Genomic DNA, 22,408 nt, shown 5'->3' with positions numbered 1-22,408 from the left:
AAGTACCTATACTGTGACTAATACCAACTCTTAAGAAGTACATGAATAATTTAACAGGTTCTTAGTTAACTGGGGGAAATATTCCTAGCTAGACATCCACTGAAAATGCATTGCCACATTGGCCATACATCTCTCATGCAGTGATGCTCTAGCTATCTTATCTATCTAATAGTAAGTTTGTGGTTGTGATCCTGTTTATGGAAGCTGTTAGCAAAAGGGGGAAATTATGGCATCCAAACATTTGTGAGGTATATACATCTGTTGTGTGGATCAGCTAAAATTACATCTGCAGTGTGTAACATTGTTATGTGATCCCATATCTGAAACTGTGTACTGCAAAATAGCTGCATGTTAAATGTTGCTTACCTGTACACCTTGCACATGTGTTTGTATATATATATATATATATAAATATAGAATTGTTTTAATGTTTAATTTAAGTGCATATTGTCATTACTGACATGTTTGTAATTAAAAGTCACTTGTCGTGTACATCTTTATATACTTGTTTCACACTTTTGACGTGTTATAATTTAGAAATTTAGAAATGATGAGGTTGCTATATACTGTAAATAAAATGCAAGTGCACAGATACTGTAAATCACTTGATGTAAAGTAGGCATTGCCATTCCATCTTTCCTTCATTGCAGGGATGACACCTAGGGTAATCACACTGACTACCTAGTCATTTTCTTGATAGTTAGAACACAGTAACTGGGTTTTACCATTGACTATTGCACATCAGGACCACTTTGGGATTAAGAGTAAGGTGCCAAAGAATCTGTATTGTGAAGAAATAACAGTGAATCATAGTGCTGAAGTTTCTGTTATGAATAACCATTTGGAGAGCATTACTGTTGTATTAACTAATTATAAATTGTTGACTATTCCTGATTGACTGGCTAAAAATGGAAAGAAATATGAACTGTAACATTCAAAATGATTGTACTTTTACAAGTTAATTAGATATATAACTATTCCATTTTTTGGTAATTAAAATTCTGTATTTTATGTTTATTGTGTGTTCTCTGTGTTTTGTGGAAAATAGGCCTAGGCCTAGCTGTAGCCTATATGGACTATAAAAAGCAAGGCTATAGCAACGCCACGTCGTTAATTTTTTAGATATTCAATGAATACAATGTTGACAGAAATGTGATATTTCGACATTTATATTTGAAGAAAGATATAGCCTAAAATAAGACTGCCTAATTTAAACAAAGAGTTGGCGTCATGTCTAGTCACCTCCTTGCTGAGAATAGCCTACCAATGTTCTTGGTGAGGGCAGAGAGTTATCCTGACCAATTTATACAGTTCTCCTCTGGTCTTCCATAGCTCAGTGGAGCATTTTTTTTTACTCTGTGAGGGGTGGGGGAGAGTGACAAGGCAGCAGACACATACAAGCCTTTAATGTCTAGGCCAGAGACGGTTGAAGGTTTTAAAGGATCTTTGACTAGGCCAGAGACGGTTGTCAAAAATTGTTTGACAAGTTTGGAGTAGACCTAGGCTACGTATATCAAACGAGGCTGAATTTAGGACTAGCCTATTCAATCAAACCATGCATAATGCAGGTGGAGAACATGACCCGGGATAAAGAATTATATAGGCTAAAAATTGTCATATGGCATGAAGGTTTTTGCCTCCTATTTTCAGCAGTTTTATCAATTAAAGTGTAGTGTAGAGTTTAAAGGTTTGGCAAACAAGATGTGTTTTCCTAAATGTAGACTAGGGCCAGCCAGCCTTGCGTCTTTGTACGGCAGCTTCTAGGGCAGATGTAAATCTACAAGCGGTGACAAATCAATGTCAAATCATGTAAATAAGTCATGTCAATTCAGGTCTGTCAGTGTCATGAACTAACTGTAAATACCACGTGTGCCTAATGTAACTGTATCAAGTGGTAACCTGCTGAGTGCCAGAGTGGTAGTCTAGTTGTAGCCAAAGACAGTAAAAGGTTGTAGCATCGTTCTGAACTGAGAACTCTGCGGCTTCAACAGTGGGCGTGCCAGAATTGTGCTTTCCTCTTTGTGAGGTAGCCAGACCGGTAGACAAGCAAGCAGTCTAGCATGGCGGCAGTTCGCAGCTTACGAGTGGCAGTCAAGCCAGAAAGCGCCTCGGAATCAGATGCAGAATCGGACTTGGATCGAGATGCCCGGGACCCAGAACCCATGGAGGTAGAGGAGGGAGAGGGGCAACTGGAGACCATTCCTGTTCAGTGTTCTCTCAAGGAACTGTTGCCGGTGAGTTGATAAATGAGCTAGCCTGCTAACGTTAGCCAGGTCGCGCCATACATACATAGACTACTAGCACACATCTGACACAATTAAAGGACATTGGAGGGACAATAACAATCGACCGTCATATCTTGCTCGACAGTCTCACTAAACGGTTTTGGAGATACCATGATTTTTAGACTGTATATTGTTAAGTCGCCTAAAAATAGCTTGAACAGGTAACGTTAACAAGCTATACGTTGCTTGCTAACTAGCTGAAGTTAGCCCATGCTAACTTGTAGCTACAAGCTACAATTTAACCATTATAATCTGTATTGAAACCAAGCAGTGCTAGAGAGCGAAACTACATGTGTTTAGGTAGCGGAGGCTAACATTAGTTGTTGTTGCTGCTGTTTGTGTTAACTTAATTACGATAACTGGAACAAATTCAGTGTTATGTATATAAGTTGCGGTTGGTTATAGAATCTACATCTTTGCCTGGAACAGTTAACTAAGCTTTACTTTTTTGGCAGCTAAACGTTTCTCCTAGCTACTAAGTGACTTAACTTCTACGAAAGCTTCAAAATGCGAACGTAACTTAAATGTGTTTCTTACCCAGCTAGCCACTTGCTAGTAAGGTAACTTGAGTAACTGTAAAACAACATAACGTTAGTTCACATTACTATGCATAATGTTGTGATGTGTGTACTTGCTAGTATGGTCTTTGCCATACTACGCTGATTAGTGTCTGGACCATACAGTGGCAATGATACATTAATATCTATACACCAGTGTGTTTCCCATACATTGACTTATTTGTGGCGGCCCACCACAATATCAACATTGACCACCACACAATGATTTTCCTGGTTGTACTAAATTGTGCTTAAATCTGGTTAGAATCATAACAACACTGCACTAATTTGTTAAAAACGGTTGCGTTCAAGTTAATTCTGCAAACATACCACCACAAATAGAATTCAATTCTGTGGGAAACACTGTATACACCAAACAGTAACGTGGGTCAGAAGCAGGTCACTTATGGCTAAATTCTGGGAAACTGCTATAGTTGTACAGGCTTATGACTAACATATCCTGCTATATAATTGCCATTATATTTCTACAGGATACCAGTCGAAGGTATGAAAATAAGGCTGGCACTTTCATCACCGGGATAGATGTCACTTCGAAGGTGAGGAACTCACTTAACCCTGGAAATGCTGTGGAATTTATGTGCTCGGTGATTAGTCTTGCTGCGAATCTGAGTCTGGATTAGAGACCGACCGATTTGGGTTTTTCTAAAGTAGGGCTGAAACGATTCATCGACTTACTCGAATAACTCGATTACAAAAATTACTCGAGGCAAAAACCCTGCCTCGAAGCCTCGTTAAATTCCTATGACGCGCACTATATGCGCAGGGATCTGATTGTTCCACACTGACCGTTGTTCAGGAAGCGCACCACTAGCGCGTGAATCGTGATCATAGACAGTATAAGAAAGATCGTGATACATTCTGAATTTAGCTGGCGCGATGGCGGAGTCAATATATCCATAAATGGCAGAGAATGTCTAAAGTTTTCAAGTAAAGTTTTGGGATCATTACATACTCAAAAAGGAAAAGAACAAGCATCTGAACCTAAATATCCACTCCATGCTGTTTCACCAAGCGTCAATAAAGTAGGCTAGGCTATTTATCAATCTATCTAGCCTATCTATCATCTATCTACGTAGCCTATAGCCTACATTGATGTTGGCTGATTTTAATCACATACTGTATTTGTAGCGATGTCGTGATGGCTTGTTTAGCTTTGATGTTTTTAAGTAAGTAAACTTATTCACGTTCAATTGCAAGACAGTATGCCTAAAAAAGAACCCCTCACACACATGCATGCACCCTCATCTTTCCTCACGCACCGCACATTAATGTATGTCTGCACATGCACTGTGTTTGTGGCTAATAGGAGGCAGTGGAGAAAAAGGAGAAGAGAGCAAGGCGCTTCCATTTCCGTGCAGATGATAATGTGTCTCAGAGAAATGTTGTCCTGGACAAGGAGCTGTTGAAGAAAGGTACTCGTTTTTCACTGTCTTAAATTGTGATGTGGGGAAGTTGGCTGTGCAGTCATCCTTCTCACATTTCAACCTGTTTTTCCCCCCACCCCATTTATGCTCAGCATGAGTCACATCAGCATAAGATGCCACTTGACCTTGTGTTGGCTACTAACACAGCATTAAGAATGCCAGTGTATTCGAGTCAGCTTCTAGGTAGTTCTGCTACTGATGTAATTCAAGTGTAAGCAGTGTCTCAAAATGTCTTATTCTACTTTGTCTCTCCTTTCTTCTATAGTCATTCCAAAGGTTCGTTTGGAGGGTTTGCATCTGTGTGGGGTGGACAATATGAGCACCAAAGACATATTTGGATTTTTTAAGGAGTATCCCCCTGCCCATATTGAATGGATTGATGATGCGTCCTGTGAGTGAATTTCCATGTTCTTGTACTTTTCTTGATGAGATTTTTAAAGTGAGGTGTAATGTACATAATGATCATAACATAACCACATGATGTACTGTAACAAGGACTGGCACGAAGTTTCAACAAATATGAAGGCCTGGCCAATAATAATGTCAGCTGTGTCATGCAGAATAGATGGAACCACTCACCACTTACCTCATCAGTTAAGCATCGAAATATCTGATATTGTTCCCCAGGCAACGTTGTGTGGCTCGATGATGTCACATCCTCCCGCGTCCTCCTCAACATGAGCCGCATGCCTGACCCAGAAGAGACGGCGAACAGGAGCCCGACAAAACAAAGCAACCGACAAGAGCGTAAAGGTGTGATTGAGGAGAAGGGTTTTTCGTACAACTGTATTACTGAGTACACAGTGCTTGTCGTGGTGCATATTTTGGAGGCTCGGGCAGGCATATGTGCAATTATTACTCTGCATAACAGACTACTCATTGTGGGAATTTTAGGGGCAGCCGTGGCCCACTGGTTAGCGCTTCAGACTTGTAACCGGAGGGTTGCCGGTTCAAACCCTGACCAGTAGGCCACGGCTGAAGTGCCCTTGAGCAAGGCACCTAACCCCTCACAGCTCCCCGAGCGCCGCTGTTGGTGCAGGCAGCTCACTGCGCCGGGATTAGTGTGTGCTTCACCTCACTGTGTGTTCACTGTGTGCAGTGTTTCACTAATTCACGGATTGGGATAAATGCAGAGACCAAATTTCCCTCACGGGATCAAAAGAGTATATATGCTTATACTTATACTTATACTCATTGTGGGAATTTTGGCTACTACATACAGTGCAAATGATTCAAATGATTTGCAAGGTCTCTGTGCAGTACACGCTCTCACAACAGCCAAATGTCTCTCTCCCTGTATGTTCTGTCTCGTTAGCTCGCCGTGGGCGTGAGTCAGATGATGATGATGAGGATGATGACGATGTGGAGGAAGGTGAAGTGGTTGACGAGCAGGAAACTGTGAAAGGAGACAAGAGCAGCGAAGCCAGCGAAGGAAAGGCCAGTGACAGTGAGGAGGAGACTGAGAAAAAAACAGAGCCTGAGGTAAAAAAAAACAACAAACTGTGCTATGTGTGTGTTCTCAAGTTGATGTATGTACACATATATATTTTTTGTAAATCTTACCATGTCTCTTACAAGATAACACAACTTTATTTACTTTATTATTATATTTACAAAACTAAATTCCATAAATTCCAACTTTATTTACTTTATTATATTTACAAAACTAAATTCCATAAAATAATTGTTATATTAGTTTACCATCATCTCTGGTTAAGCAGAGGCGTTGCAACATTATGGTGTCACATGGCCAAATGCGATTTAGTCATGCAGCTGTTCTTTAGTTCCGAGACACTGGAGATATGTGTAATGGCAGTGGCACATTGACATAGCTTCTTATTTGCCACAAGCCGCATTGTATGTATATTTTCCTTATGTTTCTGACAGAATATGTCTTTAGAAATGAAACAAATTGGCTGATATCCATGATGTGTCTGACAGTCAAAAACATTTTTCTTTGTCCATTGCCATTGAGGACATTGTGGAGGCTTTGAATGGGAAAGGTCAGACTGAAGCAGTATTGGATAAAGTTGGCTGTGTCGTCATAGTTTTCAAAAAGCTCCGTTTGTCCCCATGCCAGTCTACACTCTGACAGAAGGGTTGCATTTCACAGCTTCACTTGAACCTGTTTTCAAAAGTGTGTGCCTTTTTTGAAAGTGCCATGGTTGTGTGGACTAAATGGTGTAACGCTACACAGCCTCTCAGTATTTGGATGAATGGGTGTTTGGCCCTGAAATGGTTTCCATTTACAGTTGTCTGATATGTACCTTTTTGCCTTTGTATCCCAGACAGATGTGCTCTCTCAGGCAGAAATTGATTCAATTTTGCGCAATGACTTGCGTCCTACGACCAAAGGCTTTAAAGGAAATGAGCTGTTTTTAAGGTTTGCTACTCATGGTAAGACATTTCACATTTTACCACTAATACATAGATGTTTCTTCCCTACTTCCAAAAAACTTGATACTCTTACCTTGATAATAATGAAAGCACAATATTGTGTTTCACTGACTTGTTAGTTAGATCTGTTAGTTTAGATCTGCCTATGACCAAATTATCCTTCCTGCTTTTAGCATGCTTCTTAGTACTGTATGTATCTGAGGAGGGGAATTGGGGGGCGGGGGGTGGATTGGTCACTAATGCTTATGTATGTAATCATATGATGCTTTTGTATTGCGCAATGGATGGTGCTGTGTATGCAGGAACAGAGACATAAACATGCCCTGAGCCTACACTACTGTTCAGAAGGGTGTTTGGGGTCACCCAGACAATTTCATGTTTTCCATGAAAGCTCACACTTTTATTCATCAAATGAGTTACAAAATGAATAGAAAATATAGTCAAGACATTGACGGTTAGAAATAATGATTTTTACTTGAAATAATAATTTTTCCCTTCGAACTTTGCTTTCATCAAAGAATTCTCCATTTGCAGCAATTACAGCCTTGCAGACCTTTTGGCATTCTAGCTGTGAATTAGTTGAAGTAATCTGAAGAAATTTCACCCATCGCTTCCTGAAGCACCTCCCAGGAGTTGGATTGGCATGATGGGCACTTCTTATGTACCATACGGTTCAGCTGCTCCCACAACAGGTCAATAGGGTTGAGATCTGGTGACTGCGCTGGCCACTCCATTACAGACAGAATACCAGCTGACTGCTTCTTCCCTGAATAGTCCTTGCATAGTTTGGAGGTGTGCTTTGGGTCATGGTCCTGTTGTAGGAGGACATTGGCTCCAATTCAGCGCTGTCCACAGGGTATGGCATAGCGTTGCAAAATGGAGTGATGGCCTTCCTTATTCGAAATCCCTTTTACCTTGTACAACTCTCCCACTTTACCAGTACCAAAGCAGCCCCATTACCTCCACCATGCTTGACAGATGGCGTCAGGCACTCCTCCAGCATCTTTTCACTTGTTCTGCGTCTTCTTCTGTGTGATCCATACACCTCAAACTTAGATTCGTCTGTCCATAACACTTTTTTCCAATCTTCTTCTATCCAATGTCCAATGTGTTCTTTTGCCAATCAAATCTTTTCCTTTTATTAGCCAGTCTCAGATATGGCTTTTTCTTTGCCACTCTGCCTAGAAGGCCCGCATCCCGGAGTCGCCTCTTCACTGTGGACACTGAGACTGGCGTTTTGCGGGTACCATTTAATGAAGCTGCCAGTTGAGGACCTGTGAGGCGTCTGTTTCTCAAACTAGAGACTCTAATGTACTTGTCCTCTTGCTTAGTTGTGCACCGGGGCCTCCCACTTCTCTTTCTGTTGTGGTTAGAGCCTGTTTGTGCTGTTCTCTGAAGGGGGTAGTACAGACCATTGTAGGACATCTTCAGATTCTTGGCAATTTCTCGCATGGAATAGCCTTCATTTCTCAGAACAAGAATAGACTGTTGAGTTTCAGAAGAAAGTTATTTTTTCGAGCCATTTTGAGTATAATCGAACCCTACAAATGCTGATGCTCCAGATACTCAACTAGCTCAAAGGACGGCCAGTTTTAGAGCTTCTCTAATCAGCACAACAACTTTCAGCTCTGCTAACATAATTGCACAAGAGTTTTCTAATCATCAATTAGCCTTTTAACGCGAATAGCTAACACAATGTACCATTATACATAGGAGTGATGGTTGCTGGAAATGGGCCTCTGTACACCTATGTAGATACAGTGTTTACCACAGAATTCAATTCTATTTGTGGTGGCATGTTTGCAGAATTAACTTGAATGCAACAGTTTTTAACAAATTAGCGCAGCGTGGTTATGATGCTAACCAGATTTAAGCACAATTTAGTGCAACCTGGAAAAATCATTGTGTCGTGGTCAATGTTGACATTGTGTTGGGCCGCCACAAATAAGTCAATGTATGGGTAACACTAAGATATTCCATTAAAAATCAGCTGTTTCCAGCTAGAATAGTCATTTATCACATTAACAATGTCTAGACTGTATTTATGATTAATTTAATGTTATCTTCACTGGAAAAAATTCTTTCAAAAATAAGGACATTTCTAAGTGAGCTATTTAGACTGCAGTGAACTAACCACACTGTCCATCAAGCGAGAAGCTCATCTTTTTTTTTTACCATCAATGCCATTTTTCTGTCTATGTTATCAGAGGACAAGAAAGAGCTTGGAGCTGCCAGGCGGAGCAGGTATTACATGAAGTATGGCAACCCCAACTATGGTGGCATGAGAGGCATTCTGAGTAATTCTTGGTAAGGCTTTCCTTTAATTTTTTTGAACAAAATGTATACTGTGCTAATTACAGGCCTGGGGACTTACCAATGGTTTTCCACAAAAAAAAGAAGGTGTTAATATAAAAAAACTAATGTCAAAAGACGTAATTGGTGAATTCAGTACTGATGCTTAGTAGTGTTGCACGGTGTATCGATACTAAAAAGGTATTACGATGCCTTCACGCAAAAAACGATACGATTTCCGACGTTTTTATAATCGATACTTTATTAAAATAATAACGTTCTGTGTCTGTGTGAACTGCTGCTCTCACTGCTCCTTGCACGCATCTAGGCAAGTGGGCGTGTCAAGCAGGCAGCTCTGAGTGAGTGAGTGAGTGCGCAGCAACGTCAACATAGTTCTTTTGGAACTATTTTGGATACATCGCGAATAGTGAAGGCAAGCCATCAGGTACACAGAGGCCAGTTTGTAAAATATGTTTCAAAGTCATTTAAAAGCAGTATGCTACGCATGGAACTTGGCTAAACACCTCGCAGACATATCCCAACATTTTTAAAGAGTTCAAAGAACGACAGGTTAACGATTATGCTATAGAAAACACAACTACATGGTTAGTGCCAAGTTCTTCTCTTCTGTTTTGTGAAAGTGAAACGAGTATGGTTCTTTGGGATAAAGCGAACCTTCCTTAATCAATGAATTTTGACGAGACATAACGAGCTGTAATATTTTGACGAGACATAACGAGCTGTAATCATAGGGTGCTAACGTGATGAAAGCGCAATGTTCACGAATAACATTACCAACACTACCAAACAATCTATTTCATGTTCGGTCAGTACTACTGGTAATTTTTGTCATGGCATGTAGACTGCAATTTGTTCAATAATTATTGCCCAGATGTAGGATAGGCTGATAGGCTACCCGAAATGCGCTAATTAAAGCCCACAGCATATTACCATCATAATAGCGGCTTATTGTTACGTGGTAGCAAATCATGTTATCAAAGAAATAGACGTAATGTAATGCACACAGATATATTGCAACAGGTAATGGTGTAGGCCAGGTGGGCGCGAAGAAGACTATCCTCACATTTTTCCCTTTGCAACTGTCAATAAAATCCCATGAACACAGGAAGGCCTAGGGTAGCCTATACTGTAATTCAGATGGCCTAAAGATTAGGCATAGCATTCAGTGATTTGCATGCAGTAATATCAACACTGACCTTGATCTAGCCTAGTTTGGCTATTTAAAGCTACTTTATTGCCAAAACACAACAAATTAACTATAACAAACAATAAAGGCCTTAATCACACAAAGTAAGCTTACTATTTTACTGACTATAAAAAATAATAATTATGTAGGAAGTTTAGAAGTTTTAGAACCCAGAATTGACCTGCACACTACAAAAGAGCACCGAATTCAACACAAATGACTCAATACACTTGGAGGAGGTATGAGTCCTTTCTTTTCCAGATATCTTAGGATTTCGTTGTAGTATCGTTTCAGTATCGAGCATCGTGATATTTATGGCAGGTATCGTATCAAAGTCATAATTTTGGTATCGTGACAACACTAATGCTTAGCATGCAAGTTTCAGCAACACATTTTGCAATAGTTACAACACTAGATTCGCTTCACTCCCATCATTGGCAATTCTCAGAACTCCTTCCTTACTCTAGCATGCATGAATAGACATAGAACTGTATCAAATGGATTGAGGTCTACACTGATCACATATCATTTTAAAATATGAATATTTTGTAAGCCATTCCGATACCCGTTTTAAATATCCTAATTCAAAAGGCTTTTTTGCTTGTGCTCAAGTTCCCTTTGCACTGTTTTTTTACCAACAGGAAGCGCAGATACCACAACAAGAGAATACAGAGAGATGTTCTGAAGACCAAAAAGCCCCTTATAGGGGACAGCTTGGGACATACACCACCCTACACACACAGACACTCTGGTAAGAATAATCCAAAATTCCGCTATATTCACTTGACTGTCAATAACACTTTTCATAGCCTAAGGTAGATTGAAGTGTTTTTTGTAAACAGTTGAGTATGTATTGTAAAGATGTATTTATTGTTTCATGAATTTAATGTTTCATGAATAAATGGATAAACTACACCAACTGTCCCCTCAAAGTATGCCTGAGGGTTTCCTGGGTCTGATCACCAAATCTGCTTTCCCTTCTTTGCAGCTGACCTGGTGAATTTACCAGAGGAACCCATAGAAGAGGAAGAGGAGGAGGAAGAGGAAGGCGAGGTGGACATGGACGCAGATGATCGCCTAGTGGAGTACCGCGTGGAGCGAGACCGGAACCTGCGCATCACAGGGCTGGGGGGCTCACGCAGTCGCCCCAACGCCACCCCCTCGAACGCCTCGTCTGATTCGGACGAGATGGACTACGACCTGGAGCTGAAGATGATCTCCACGCCATCACCGAAGAAGAGCATGAAGATGACCATGTATGCAGATGAAGTGGAGGAAAACCTGAAGATCATACGGTGAGTTGGTTGCACTCCTGTCCCGGTCCCCTTGGAAGTTAATTTGGCCCAAAGCACACTGCACTTTTTGACATGTTATGGTCCATTTGAAATATTGCAGAATTTTGAATGATGCCATGACGACATGAAGAGTATAGGCTATTCTTCAAAACGTTGCCGATTTACAGTATAGATAGTTGGTTTGTTTCTTTTGTGACTAGTTGTGAATCTTCATGTATATGTTCTTTTTCCTTCTGCCTATTTTCTAGACAATCTAGTTCAGGCAGTGACGTACGGAACAGGGTTTCGAGTGAAGTAGGTAACAGGACCAAATCTGCGGTGGAAAAGGTCACTGATGTCCGTCAGCTTCTGGAGGAGAAGAGACAGCAGCAGAGACCTGCAGCCTCAAGTAGCAAGACGGGTATTCTTGTGATTTTACCAAATGTGTTTCATCAGAATCATATGTTTAATCATGTGTCTAACAATTCCTGCCCAATTTCCTACAGGGGATTGTGATCCCACTGGGATATTGCAAGGGTTTGTTGTGCTTGTTGCAGCCAAAAGTGACTGAATTCGCTGTAGGAATTCTCAAAAAATGATCTTTCATCAACAGACATGAGACAGAGGCTGGGAAAGAGACGACATTCCCCGGATCCGCGGCGTTCTGTCTCTCCACCTCCGAGAAACCTGTCTCCTCGCCGTGAACATCTGTCAGATGTACACAGCCGACTGGGGGTGGCCAAACGCGATGTCCGAAACCTGTATCCTGAGCCAACCAAAGACAAGAAAAGTGGTAGGTACTCCTCTCTCCTGTCTGCCAAATACCTTTCTCTTTCCTCTTTTCAGTCGATCTAAATTAATAAAATTGTTTACAAAATGTGTGTTTGTATTAGACTCAAATGTTTAAGTTTTGACTAGTTTGAGTCAATACATTTTTCTGTCTGTTCTGGTCTGCCACATGCAGGAGGCCTCTGGAGTCGACTGGGCCCATCTCACAACAGCACCCAGAGATCCACGGGTCAGTCGGGGAGAGCGACGTCCTCCAGCTCGCGAACCGCCCACCGGCAAGGCCGCCGGGAATCGGACGACGAAGAGGAGGAGGAAGAGGATGACTCTCATCTGCAGAAGATGTGGGGCGCCATGATCAAGGAGAAAGAGCAGCAGTCCAACCGAATGAAGAAGAGCCGGCTGGACAACCTGCCCTCGCTGCAGATCGAGATCAGCCGAGACAGCAGCAACGGCTCGGACAGTGACTCGTGACTGTGTTCGTGTGCGTGACATTTTACTCTCCATCTCAGAAGAGGCTGGGATTGTGCTCTGAAAAGGACAATGTAAATTATCAGAATGCCATTTTAACTGCCTGTGCAGGTCGTGTTGCATACCATGGGACCTAGAGCTCTTATTTTTTGTGTGTGATAAAGAGTTAGTTGAGTCATAATTAGGGATCAAAGTGTGGTGAACAGTCTGACATTGGTTTAAATGTCATAATGCTGTTGACCTGTTACCTACTATGAGATGTGTTTTGAATATTTTTTTTTTGTACGAGCCCTTTTTTTCCAACTCTCTTATCATGCTCTTAAAGAGCGCATGACTCATCGAGGCATTTCAGCGGCACTGGTGCCAGACAGTGAAGAGTATAATATTGTGATATTGTTTGTTTTTATCTGGCTGTGTAGTCAGCCCAATATTTGTTTGCTTAGATCAGAGTCTGATATTACATCGAACCCTTGGTATTGTTGCATATGGCTTCGATTTCAATGTAAAAAGAAAAAACAAAACATACAAAAATGATAGTAATAATTTATCCGAATGTCTCTACCGCTCGGTCACCACTTTGTGGCATCCTGAGCTTCCCCTTTTTGTATTCTTGCAGGCAGTTACTGATATTACAGTCTAGGGTGGAACTTGCACTGGTTGCCTGATTGATTAAAAGAGATGGCACGGTTTGTTGACCCCCACCTTAAATATCACAGTGTGTTTTCTTGAATAATTTTTGTATTATTCTGAAGTCCACTCCTGGCAAAACTTGTTTTGCTGCTGATAAAGAATTCAAAAAAGAATGTTGGTGTCTTAATTTTTTATTTGAGACAAGTTGTGGATTATGCTCATTAACTAAGTTAACTAACCTACATTATATTCATATTCAGATCAATTTATGATAGGTTGGGTTGGGCTTATTTCAACGTCAAACCAATTATGTACGGTTGGAGGAGGTGAAACTGTTGGTTTTGAATAGATAAGCTAAAAATAACCGAGGGTACTGCAGTGCAGATACTTAGAATGTGGGGGCAAAATCTAAATTGTACAAATCGGCTTTACCGAAAACACTCCAAAGATGCAATTCCATAAAACGGGTGATAAGCAAAGACCATAGACTATACCATGCCAATGGATTTTATATGTATATATATATTATATTCCATAGCCTGCCCATAAACCTGTGCAATATACTGTACATACATATTACATGTATGTATGTGTGTAATATATATAGTTATATAGAATGTCCATTTATACTCAACATATATACTCTATTTATCTTTGTAGACATGTCATCTAGAAAACCTGTATTTATCCAACTATACACTGTACATTATTAATCTCTATTGTATACACAACCATACTCTACCTGCACCTGGTATTTAATGCTTCTTTGCACTTCTGGTTGGGTGTCAACTGCATTTCATTGGCTCTGTAGCTGTACTCTGGCCTCCTTACATCAAACAACTTTGACAAGATTTGGGAAAGATTCTTCCCAAATGAATCTTTCAAGAATCTTTCCCAAATCTTGTCAAAGTTGTTTGGTGTAAGGTGGCCATTAAATGACAATAAATGTAATCTAATCTAAATCTAATCTAATCTAATCTAATAGTCAGTAAAAGCGGGTTTACCTAAGCTACGTATTACGCAGTCGACGTCGCTTAAAAAAAACGTCATACACAATTGCTATATTAGCTAGGCGCGTCCAGTTGAGTAGTCTCTCAAGACGGCTCGTCGATTTGAATGTGGAGGGGTGCAGGGCTAGTCCAGCTGTAGATAGGGCAATTATGGCAATACGTTTATCCAACTATCTTTTGATTGTTTATGCCGTCATCTTTACATGTATACACGATGCTTGGTGTGTGGGAACTTGATGGCAGTAACGTTAACGCCGTTTGCTTAGAGCTCAGCCAACTAATGTTCGCTGTCTGGTCAACCTCAACACGTGGTGCGGTAGCATGTGCTAGCCTGCAGCAAGTAGGTGCATGTAATACATTTCAAACAGTGATTATTGTTGACAAAATGATACTTTTTCATAATGTGCAATGTTAGACTCTGTCGGAACAGGGGGCCAAATTCATAATTGTTTCAAGTTGAAACCCAAACGAACGCTATAGTTAAATAAGCTCATTGTTGACTTACTGCTTTTACCATGAAGAAAACTGCGAATAGGAAGTGCCGTCTTATGAGACAACTGACGATTTCGTTCTTCAGAGTGAATTTGCAGTGCTTATCATGGATTGAGTGTTAAATGTGATTTTTGCTGGACGTGTGTGTAGCTAAATGCTGTTTATTTTTTTCGGCAGTTGGTGTTAGGTCGAAGGTAGCTTATATGAATTTTAAGTTCTAAGTTTCATACAGTGTAAAACGTATTCAGCCCCATGCCAAAGTCGACTAAAAAGACAAATGACAAAATTAGCTTTTGCAAATGGATCTAAAAAATGGAAAAAAAAAAAAAAAAAAATCCAACCTTTTAAGGACACCATTTTTCTGTGAATGAATAATATATTGTAAATAAATGTTCTTAGTTAAGATGCAGGGTGCATAAATATTTATACCCCTAGCTCTATGTTGAATTCCCATAGAGGCAGGCAGTTTTTTATTTTTAAAGGCCAGTTATTTAATGGATCCAGGATACTATGCATCCTGAAATTTCCCTTGGCCTTTGGAATTAAAATAGCCCCACATCACATACCCTTCACCATACCTAGAAATTGGCATGGTGTGTATTTCAGTTAGCCTATTACATTAGTTACATTACATTTGGCTGACACATTTTAGCCAAAGCGACTAACATGGTAAACTGTAAGTTTTAAAACAATTCTCAACAATTTTAGGACCATTTAAAAAACGGTAGAGTACAGTAAGAATAAGTGCATCAGTGAGTGCTGTTTTTAACAGTTACGTGTCAGTTCAAGACTGCTGGTAACTGCAAGGATCAGCAGACTTGTAAGTGGTGCTATGAGAGGTGCCATTAGCTGGTTTGATGCTCATTGAGTTCAATGCAAATCACGATAATTTGCGATACATTATTCATTCACAAAGAAAATTGCTGTCCTTAAAGGTTAGATTTTCTCTTTTTTAATTAAGGCATTAAGATCCATCCATCAGATTTGTTTTTATTCCTCTTGTCAACTTTAGCAAGGGGCTGAATACTTTTTAAAGGCACTGTACTTGATTTTGCGATTGGTTTGCTCATCTCAATGCTTGATTGTATAGTGATGAAACTTAAACTGAAAATAGCTGGAATTACTGTCAGATTGTACAGTGTTGATATTCGGTTTTCTGAACATCAAGTTGTGCGTTTTTACAAAACAGGTTCTTAAGGTTTTGTGATTAATGTAACTTATTCCTTTTCTAAATTGACAGTTGACTGAATTGACAGTGGGTAGGTGATTTGGGCCTGAACATCTTATAGGTGAGTTGCTTGTTTGTTTTGGTGCCTTTATGTTGCTAAACTTGTTTCATGATGACATCTAAACTGAAAAGCTGGAATTACCGTCAGATTGTACAGTGTTGATATTCGGTTTTCTGAACATCAAGTTGTGCGTTTTTACAAAACAGGTTCTTAAGGTTTTGTGATTACTGCAACTTATTCCTTTTCTAAATTGACAGTTGACTGAATTGACAGTGGGTAGGTGATTTGGGCCTGAACATCTTATAGGTGAGTTGCTTGTTTGTTTTGGTGCCTTTATGTTGCTAAACTTGTTTCATGATGAAATCTAAACTGAAAAGCTGGAATTACCGTCAGATTGTACAGTGTTGATATTCGGTTTTCTGAACATCAAGTTGTGCGTTTTTACAAAACAGGTTCTTAAGGTTTTGTGATTAATGCAACTTATTCCTTTTCTAAATTGACAGTTGACTGAATTGACAGTTGGTATGGGATTTGGACCTAAGCATCTTAAACATCTTATAGGTGAGTTGCTTTTTTGTTTTGGTGCCTTTATTTTGCTAAACTTGTTTCATGATGAAATCTAAGCTGGAATTACCGTCAGATTGTACAGTGTTGATATTCGGTTTTCTGAACATCAAGTTGTGCGTTTTTACAAAACAGGTTCTTAAGGTTTTGTGATTAATGCAACTTATTCCTTTTCTAAATTGACAGTTGACTGAATTGACAGTTGGTATGGGATTTGGACCTAAGCATCTTAAACATCTTATAGGTGAGTTGCTTTTTTTGTTTTGGTGCCTTTATTTTGCTAAACTTGTTTCATGATGAAATCTAAACTGAAAAGCTGGAATTACCGTCAGATTGTACAGTGTTGATATTCGGTTTTCTGAACATCAAGTTGTGCGTTTTTACAAAACAGGTTCTTAAGGTTTTGTGATTAATGCAACTTATTCCTTTTCTAAATTGACAGTTGACTGAATTGACAGTTGGTATGGGATTTGGACCTAAGCATCTTAAACATCTTATAGGTGAGTTGCTTTTTTGTTTTGGTGCCTTTATTTTGCTAAACTTGTTTCATGATGAAATCTAAACTGAAAAGCTGGAATTACCGTCAGATTGTACAGTGTTGATATTCGGTTTTCTGAACATCAAGTTGTGCGTTTTTACAAAACAGGTTCTTAAGGTTTTGTGATTACTGCAACTTATTCCTTTTCTAAATTGACAGTTGACTGAATTGACAGTGGGTAGGTGATTTGGGCCTGAACATCTTATAGGTGAGTTGCTTGTTTGTTTTGGTGCCTTTATGTTGCTAAACTTGTTTCATGATGAAATCTAAACTGAAAAGCTGGAATTACCGTCAGATTGTACAGTGTTGATATTCGGTTTTCTGAACATCAAGTTGTGCGTTTTTACAAAACAGGTTCTTAAGGTTTTGTGATTAATGCAACTTATTCCTTTTCTAAATTGACAGTTGACTGAATTGACAGTTGGTATGGGATTTGGACCTAAGCATCTTAAACATCTTATAGGTGAGTTGCTTTTTTGTTTTGGTGCCTTTATTTTGCTAAACTTGTTTCATGATGAAATCTAAGCTGGAATTACCGTCAGATTGTACAGTGTTGATATTCGGTTTTCTGAACATCAAGTTGTGATTAATGCTTTTTCCAAACAGGTTCTTAAGGTTTTGTGATTAATGCAACTTATTCCTTTTTTTGCTAAATTGACAGTTGACTGAATTGACAGTTGGTATGGGATTTGGACCTAAGCATCTTAAACATCTTATAGGTGAGTTGCTTTTTTTCATGATTTTTGGTGCCTTTATTTTGCTAAACTTGTTTCATGATGAAATCTAAACTGAAAAGCTGGAATTACCGTCAGATTGTACAGTGTTGATATTCGGTTTTCTGAACATCAAGTTGTGCGTTTTTACAAAACAGGTTCTTAAGGTTTTGTGATTACTGCAACTTATTCCTTTTCTAAATTGACAGTTGACTGAATTGACAGTTGGTATGGGATTTGGACCTAAGCATCTTAAACATCTTATAGGTGAGTTGCTTTTTTGTTTTGGTGCCTTTATTTTGCTAAACTTGTTTCATGATGAAATCTAAACTGAAAAGCTGGAATTACCGTCAGATTGTACAGTGTTGATATTCGGTTTTCTGAACATCAAGTTGTGCGTTTTTACAAAACAGGTTCTTAAGGTTTTGTGATTACTGCAACTTATTCCTTTTCTAAATTGACAGTTGACTGAATTGACAGTGGGTAGGTGATTTGGGCCTGAACATCTTATAGGTGAGTTGCTTGTTTTTGGTGCCTTTATGTTGCTAAACTTGTTTCATGATGAAATCTAAACTGAAAAGCTGGAATTACCGTCAGATTGTTCAGTGTTGATGTTCGGTTTTCTGAAAGTTGTTTGTAGTCATCCTGCCTGTCTTTACTGTGGCGTTTGTACCTACTGTTTTCTTTTTCTGTACAGGAAAAGCTGCATCCAGGTAGTCCCTGCTTTGTTATGGCTCAATTGGAATGGTTGCAGTGTCTTATGTTGATGCAATAAATTGTGAAGGAGATGATTGGGTCTTTTGGCTTTTGTTTTCCTCATAACCATGAAGGTTTGTGTTTTCATATTGCACTTGACAGTTTGTATTTATTTGGAAACACTTTTTGAGCTAGTGATTCCATTGCTGTACTTTTTGATTCAGTGTAAATGTGGCTTGAAAATGAAATCAATTTAGCTTTTTGTAACTTCACTTTAGAGCTTAAAGTTAAGCTGATTTAAAGTCAGCAGAATGTTGATGTCAAATGAAACTAGTGGCTTTTGCAGGATGGGTGAAAGCCCCTTTAGCTCAGTAGTGCATTGTAGGGGAATTTATATTTGACCTTACAGCACATGACTTCAGATGAAGGAACTGAATGGGGTGGTTCTTGATGTATTGGCAGAAGCTGAGCTAAATAAGGACTGAACATGTATAGTAATGAAGGAAATGATATACTGGTGGCTACCATCACCCCCACCCCCTCATTTCTAGATCAGTATAACACTTTTGAATCCTAATCAGATGTGGACAAAGTACACAATTCCTTTACTTAAGTGAAAGTGTAGATGCACCTTGTCCAATATTACTCCACGACAAGGAAGTTGCCAAGTCAGATTTTTACTTAAGTTGAAGTACAGAAGTACTTGCTTTTAAAGTTACTTGCACATATTCATACGTACAAGTGTGTTTTCCCTTTATAATGTATTGAAATGTGTATTTGGTCATTAATAGGGTATACATCCTTTGGTCAGCCATAGGACTTGAAGAGACCTTTATCTATTTTCATAACTTTAAATTTAAATCATTATTCATTCTGTTCCTACATCTAAAACTTTTTCACTGCTGAATACAAAACCAGAAAACTATGTCAGGTGATTGTCTCGTTTCATTACAATTTTGCAATGATCATGGAGGATGGCCTGGTTAACTTTTTTGTATTGATCACTTCTCAAATCTCAACTGCTAACCAGTTCGTCTGGGTTCTCCCGGGCTACATGGAGGATGTTCTGATGAAGAATCTGTTGTCACCATAATTACCTCAGCCAAGTTCAAATTGAACTATTGAAAAAAATCTTCAAGATGGTCTATTGCAGTGTTTCTCAAATTTTCAGACGAAGGACCACTCAACCAATAAAAGAAACACATGGACCACCTAGCTAAAAATAAAAAAGATTAGACCTACTCAAACAATATATTAGCCTACACCAGGGGTGGCCAACCAGTCCAGCATGAAGAGCCAAAAAAAATGTCCACACCACAACAGCGACTTAGGCCTACACTTTAAATCTTTTTCATTTAAAATGAAACACTTGGAAGATGCTGCAAGTTGTAATTTTCAGGAATGAGTAGCAAGCAACAAAGATATGACGCCACAAATTCCCCATCATTGACTGACTTATTAGCATGAGAAATGCTCTGATAACAACTGATAAGATGCCAATGTGACCGTCAAATGTTCCGTCGAGTTTCTGCTTCTCTGACACGTCTATGTATCATACCTTTGCCAGAGAATGTCTAATAAAGGGAGAACCAAAGATTGTTAAGGCTCCGCCTTATCTTTGGGAGAACTGCCACTCTGAAAACTTCCGGTTTCTGAACTGGTTGCAGTTCCTCCTTTGGTTCCACATGAGGGCGCTGGTCCACGAGTGCAGAATGCATGGAGGTCTATGGAGCTGTACCCCTCAAAATCCACTTTTCTCGGGTTATAATTTTTTTTTATTATATTTTTTAATACTTGTCACTTAATTGTTCTAAAAAGCCTTTCAAACGTGTCAATGATGTCATTCATTAGCACAATGCTAGTGTGTTATGGGCAACAACGACCCAACCCTGTAAGAAATCCAAAAGGACATAAGTACTCGTTCATTTAACTTTTGACCTGTAACCTATGTCGAAGTTATATAAACTACAATCAAATCTGAGATTTGTCAACGACAATCAGGTGAAAGAGACAAATTTAGCCGTCTAGCTCCATTGACTCCCATTCATTCTGCACTAATGGCGATCGCCCCCAGTGGAACTCTGGTGGAACTGCAACCAAAATTCGGTATAGACCCTTTCAAGAGAGTTCCATTATCAGCATCATAGTTGGCCCCACAAGACTTCCTTTTTAACATTCCATATGTTATCTTAATGCAGAGGAAGTAGATTGGGGCCCAAATAGAACATTCAAGCATTGTTTTTGTTTTTATTGTTGAAAGGGTCTATAATGGGACTTAATACGGAGTGGCCAGTCTCTCCGTAGACGGGCTCTGCCTTTACCTTGTACTTGCAAAGGTCAGTGCCTTTGGGAAATGTTCAGGTTTGAAGCTTTTATGCATCAGTTAAGTCTGGCATACCAAGTACCAAACTAATGTGCTAAACAGGATTTTTACGGTTTTATTTTGGTTATGTTGACATATCAACCAGAAGGGTTGCTAGCCTACAAAAAAAAGATTAATCAGCCTTTTGAATGTCCGTGTTCCTCTTTCTATTTACTCTTATCATCAGGGTTTTCCTGATTGCAACAGTAGCATTACACCTGGCTAAAGAAACAAACGTTTCTGCTTCTTTATGGGCTAGACTTCTATCCATAACATGACAATAAAATTATTTTTTATTTAAACATTGCAGCCTAACTATTGCCAGTACTATCAACTTATGAAAAGCATTTTCATTTACCAGAAATATAGGCTATTTCAAAAAATAAAAAACTATAAATCCTAGGAGAAATGAGAACATCAGTTGAGCAGCCGCGAGCCGCACGAGAGGAGGCAAAGAGCCGCAGGTTGGCCACCCCTGGCTTACACAATAGGCCTACTCACTGAACCACTTTGCTTATTGTCTTTGCTTATTGTGTCAGAGGATTCATATGATTTAAACTGACATATCTTATAGACAGTGTTGCAGAACTGTTAGGATTTGCATACAAGTTGGTTCAATGTTGCAAACAATTCCTCTATTATATTTTACCGCGTCTGCTGGCGGACCACATTTTGAGAAACACTGGTCTATTGCATTTAAAGAATCAAATGTGGTTAAAAGTAACGAGTACTTCATGCTCATATTTCAAATGTAGTGGGGTTAAAAGTACATTATTTGTCTTTCAAAAAGTGAAACTTGTGTATTATATTCATTCATTACACACAGACTGATATATTTCAAATGCTTCTTTTAATTTTGATGAGTATAACTGACAACTAATGAAAATCTCAAAATTAGAAGATTACTTAAGACCAATACAAAATTTTTTTTTTTAGAAATGTTGGCAAACTAAAAGGTATGGACATGAAAAGTATGAGCACGTACAGCACTCAATACTTGTTGGGGCTCCTTTTGCCTGAATTACTGCATCAATATGCGGCGTGGCATGGAGTCAATCAGTCTGTGGCACTGCGCAGGTGTTGAGAGCCCAGGTTACTCTGATAGTGGCCTACAGCTGTTCTGCATTGGTGGGTCTGGCGTATAATCATCTTCACAATACCCCATAGATTTCCTATGGGTTAAGGTCAGGCGAGTTTGCTGGCCAATTAAGAACAGGGATACCATGGTCCTTAAACCAGGTACTGGTAGCTTTGGCACTGTGTGCAGGTGCCAAGTCCTGTTGGAAAATGAAATCTGCATCTCCATAAAGTTAGTCAGCAGCAGGAAGTGCTCTAAAACTTCCTGGCAGACGGCTGCGTTGACCCTGGACCTCAGAAAACAAAGTGGACCAACACCAGCAGATGACATGGCACCCCAAACCATCACTGACGGGAAACTTTAGACTGGATTTCAAGCAACG

The 22,408-nt window shown here is 39.4% G+C and overlaps 2 protein-coding genes, 1 long non-coding RNA gene, 10 other non-coding genes and 2 pseudogenes across 20 annotated transcripts in view; all 15 read left to right on the top strand.

The window, feature by feature from the left end:
* Positions 1-1,017, top strand: part of rap1gap2b (RAP1 GTPase activating protein 2b) — a 46,300-nt gene extending 45,283 nt beyond the window's left edge. For all 5 annotated transcript variants that reach the window (XM_048237225.1, XM_048237228.1, XM_048237222.1 and 2 more), the window contains one exon: positions 1-1,017. This exon is cut by the window's left edge and continues 362 nt beyond it. The gene's annotated coding sequence lies outside the window, so the exon portion shown is untranslated.
* A 956-nt stretch (positions 1,018-1,973) lies between these two features.
* ncbp3 (nuclear cap binding subunit 3) lies at positions 1,974-13,517 on the top strand. The gene is made up of 13 exons (XM_048237210.1): positions 1,974-2,234; positions 3,334-3,399; positions 4,170-4,275; positions 4,553-4,678; positions 4,915-5,040; positions 5,603-5,769; positions 6,576-6,684; positions 8,892-8,991; positions 10,825-10,934; positions 11,172-11,478; positions 11,727-11,878; positions 12,071-12,250; positions 12,422-13,517. The coding sequence occupies exons 1-13, from the start codon at positions 2,061-2,063 to the stop codon at positions 12,715-12,717; spliced, it is 2,019 nt and encodes a 672-aa protein (XP_048093167.1). The 5' UTR covers positions 1,974-2,060; the 3' UTR covers positions 12,718-13,517.
* Positions 13,518-14,420: 903 nt separating this feature from the next.
* Positions 14,421-18,678, top strand: LOC125290502. 4 transcript variants are annotated; one of them, XR_007192820.1, is made up of 12 exons: positions 14,422-14,694; positions 16,087-16,135; positions 16,333-16,381; positions 16,579-16,636; positions 16,826-16,883; positions 17,082-17,139; positions 17,337-17,385; positions 17,583-17,640; positions 17,839-17,896; positions 18,100-18,157; positions 18,355-18,403; positions 18,588-18,678. It is a non-coding gene; the product is annotated as an uncharacterized LOC125290502 (long non-coding RNA). The 4 variants fall into 4 exon arrangements; XR_007192823.1 differs by lacking the exon at positions 17,082-17,139 and having other exon boundaries at positions 14,421-14,694; XR_007192821.1 differs by lacking the exon at positions 16,333-16,381.
* On the top strand, positions 14,866-14,938 carry LOC125291470. Its single transcript, XR_007192996.1, has one exon. It is a non-coding gene; the product is annotated as a small nucleolar RNA SNORD49 (small nucleolar RNA).
* Positions 15,934-16,008, top strand: LOC125291473. Its single transcript, XR_007192999.1, has one exon. It is a non-coding gene; the product is annotated as a small nucleolar RNA SNORD65 (small nucleolar RNA).
* On the top strand, positions 16,182-16,254 carry LOC125291481. Its single transcript, XR_007193007.1, has one exon. It is a non-coding gene; the product is annotated as a small nucleolar RNA SNORD65 (small nucleolar RNA).
* Positions 16,428-16,500, top strand: LOC125291479. The gene has a single exon (XR_007193005.1). It is a non-coding gene; the product is annotated as a small nucleolar RNA SNORD65 (small nucleolar RNA).
* On the top strand, positions 16,683-16,747 carry LOC125291483 (annotated as a pseudogene).
* LOC125291478 lies at positions 16,931-17,003 on the top strand. Its single transcript, XR_007193004.1, has one exon. It is a non-coding gene; the product is annotated as a small nucleolar RNA SNORD65 (small nucleolar RNA).
* LOC125291477 lies at positions 17,186-17,258 on the top strand. The gene has a single exon (XR_007193003.1). It is a non-coding gene; the product is annotated as a small nucleolar RNA SNORD65 (small nucleolar RNA).
* LOC125291476 lies at positions 17,432-17,504 on the top strand. Its single transcript, XR_007193002.1, has one exon. It is a non-coding gene; the product is annotated as a small nucleolar RNA SNORD65 (small nucleolar RNA).
* On the top strand, positions 17,687-17,751 carry LOC125291482 (annotated as a pseudogene).
* LOC125291475 lies at positions 17,949-18,021 on the top strand. Its single transcript, XR_007193001.1, has one exon. It is a non-coding gene; the product is annotated as a small nucleolar RNA SNORD65 (small nucleolar RNA).
* Positions 18,204-18,276, top strand: LOC125291474. The gene has a single exon (XR_007193000.1). It is a non-coding gene; the product is annotated as a small nucleolar RNA SNORD65 (small nucleolar RNA).
* On the top strand, positions 18,447-18,519 carry LOC125291480. The gene has a single exon (XR_007193006.1). It is a non-coding gene; the product is annotated as a small nucleolar RNA SNORD65 (small nucleolar RNA).
* Positions 18,679-22,408: the final 3,730 nt, after the last annotated feature.

This window comes from Alosa alosa, chromosome 2 (assembly GCF_017589495.1).
Source record: "Alosa alosa isolate M-15738 ecotype Scorff River chromosome 2, AALO_Geno_1.1, whole genome shotgun sequence".
In the NCBI taxonomy this organism is placed as follows: domain Eukaryota; kingdom Metazoa; phylum Chordata; class Actinopteri; order Clupeiformes; family Clupeidae; genus Alosa; species Alosa alosa.
Note: the sequence above shows the minus strand (reverse complement) of the source record. Positions and strands in the feature narration are given on the sequence as shown.

Excerpts from the sequence above, each read along its gene's own strand:
- ncbp3 (XM_048237210.1), top strand. The coding sequence starts at position 2,061 with ATGGCGGCAGTTCGCAGCTTACGAGTGGCAGTCAAGCCAGAAAGCGCC. Across the intron at positions 5,770-6,575 it reads AGAAAAAAACAGAGCCTGAG|ACAGATGTGCTCTCTCAGGC; the intron begins GTAAAAAAAAAC and ends TTTGTATCCCAG. Across the intron at positions 8,992-10,824 it reads GGCATTCTGAGTAATTCTTG|GAAGCGCAGATACCACAACA; the intron begins GTAAGGCTTTCC and ends TTTTACCAACAG.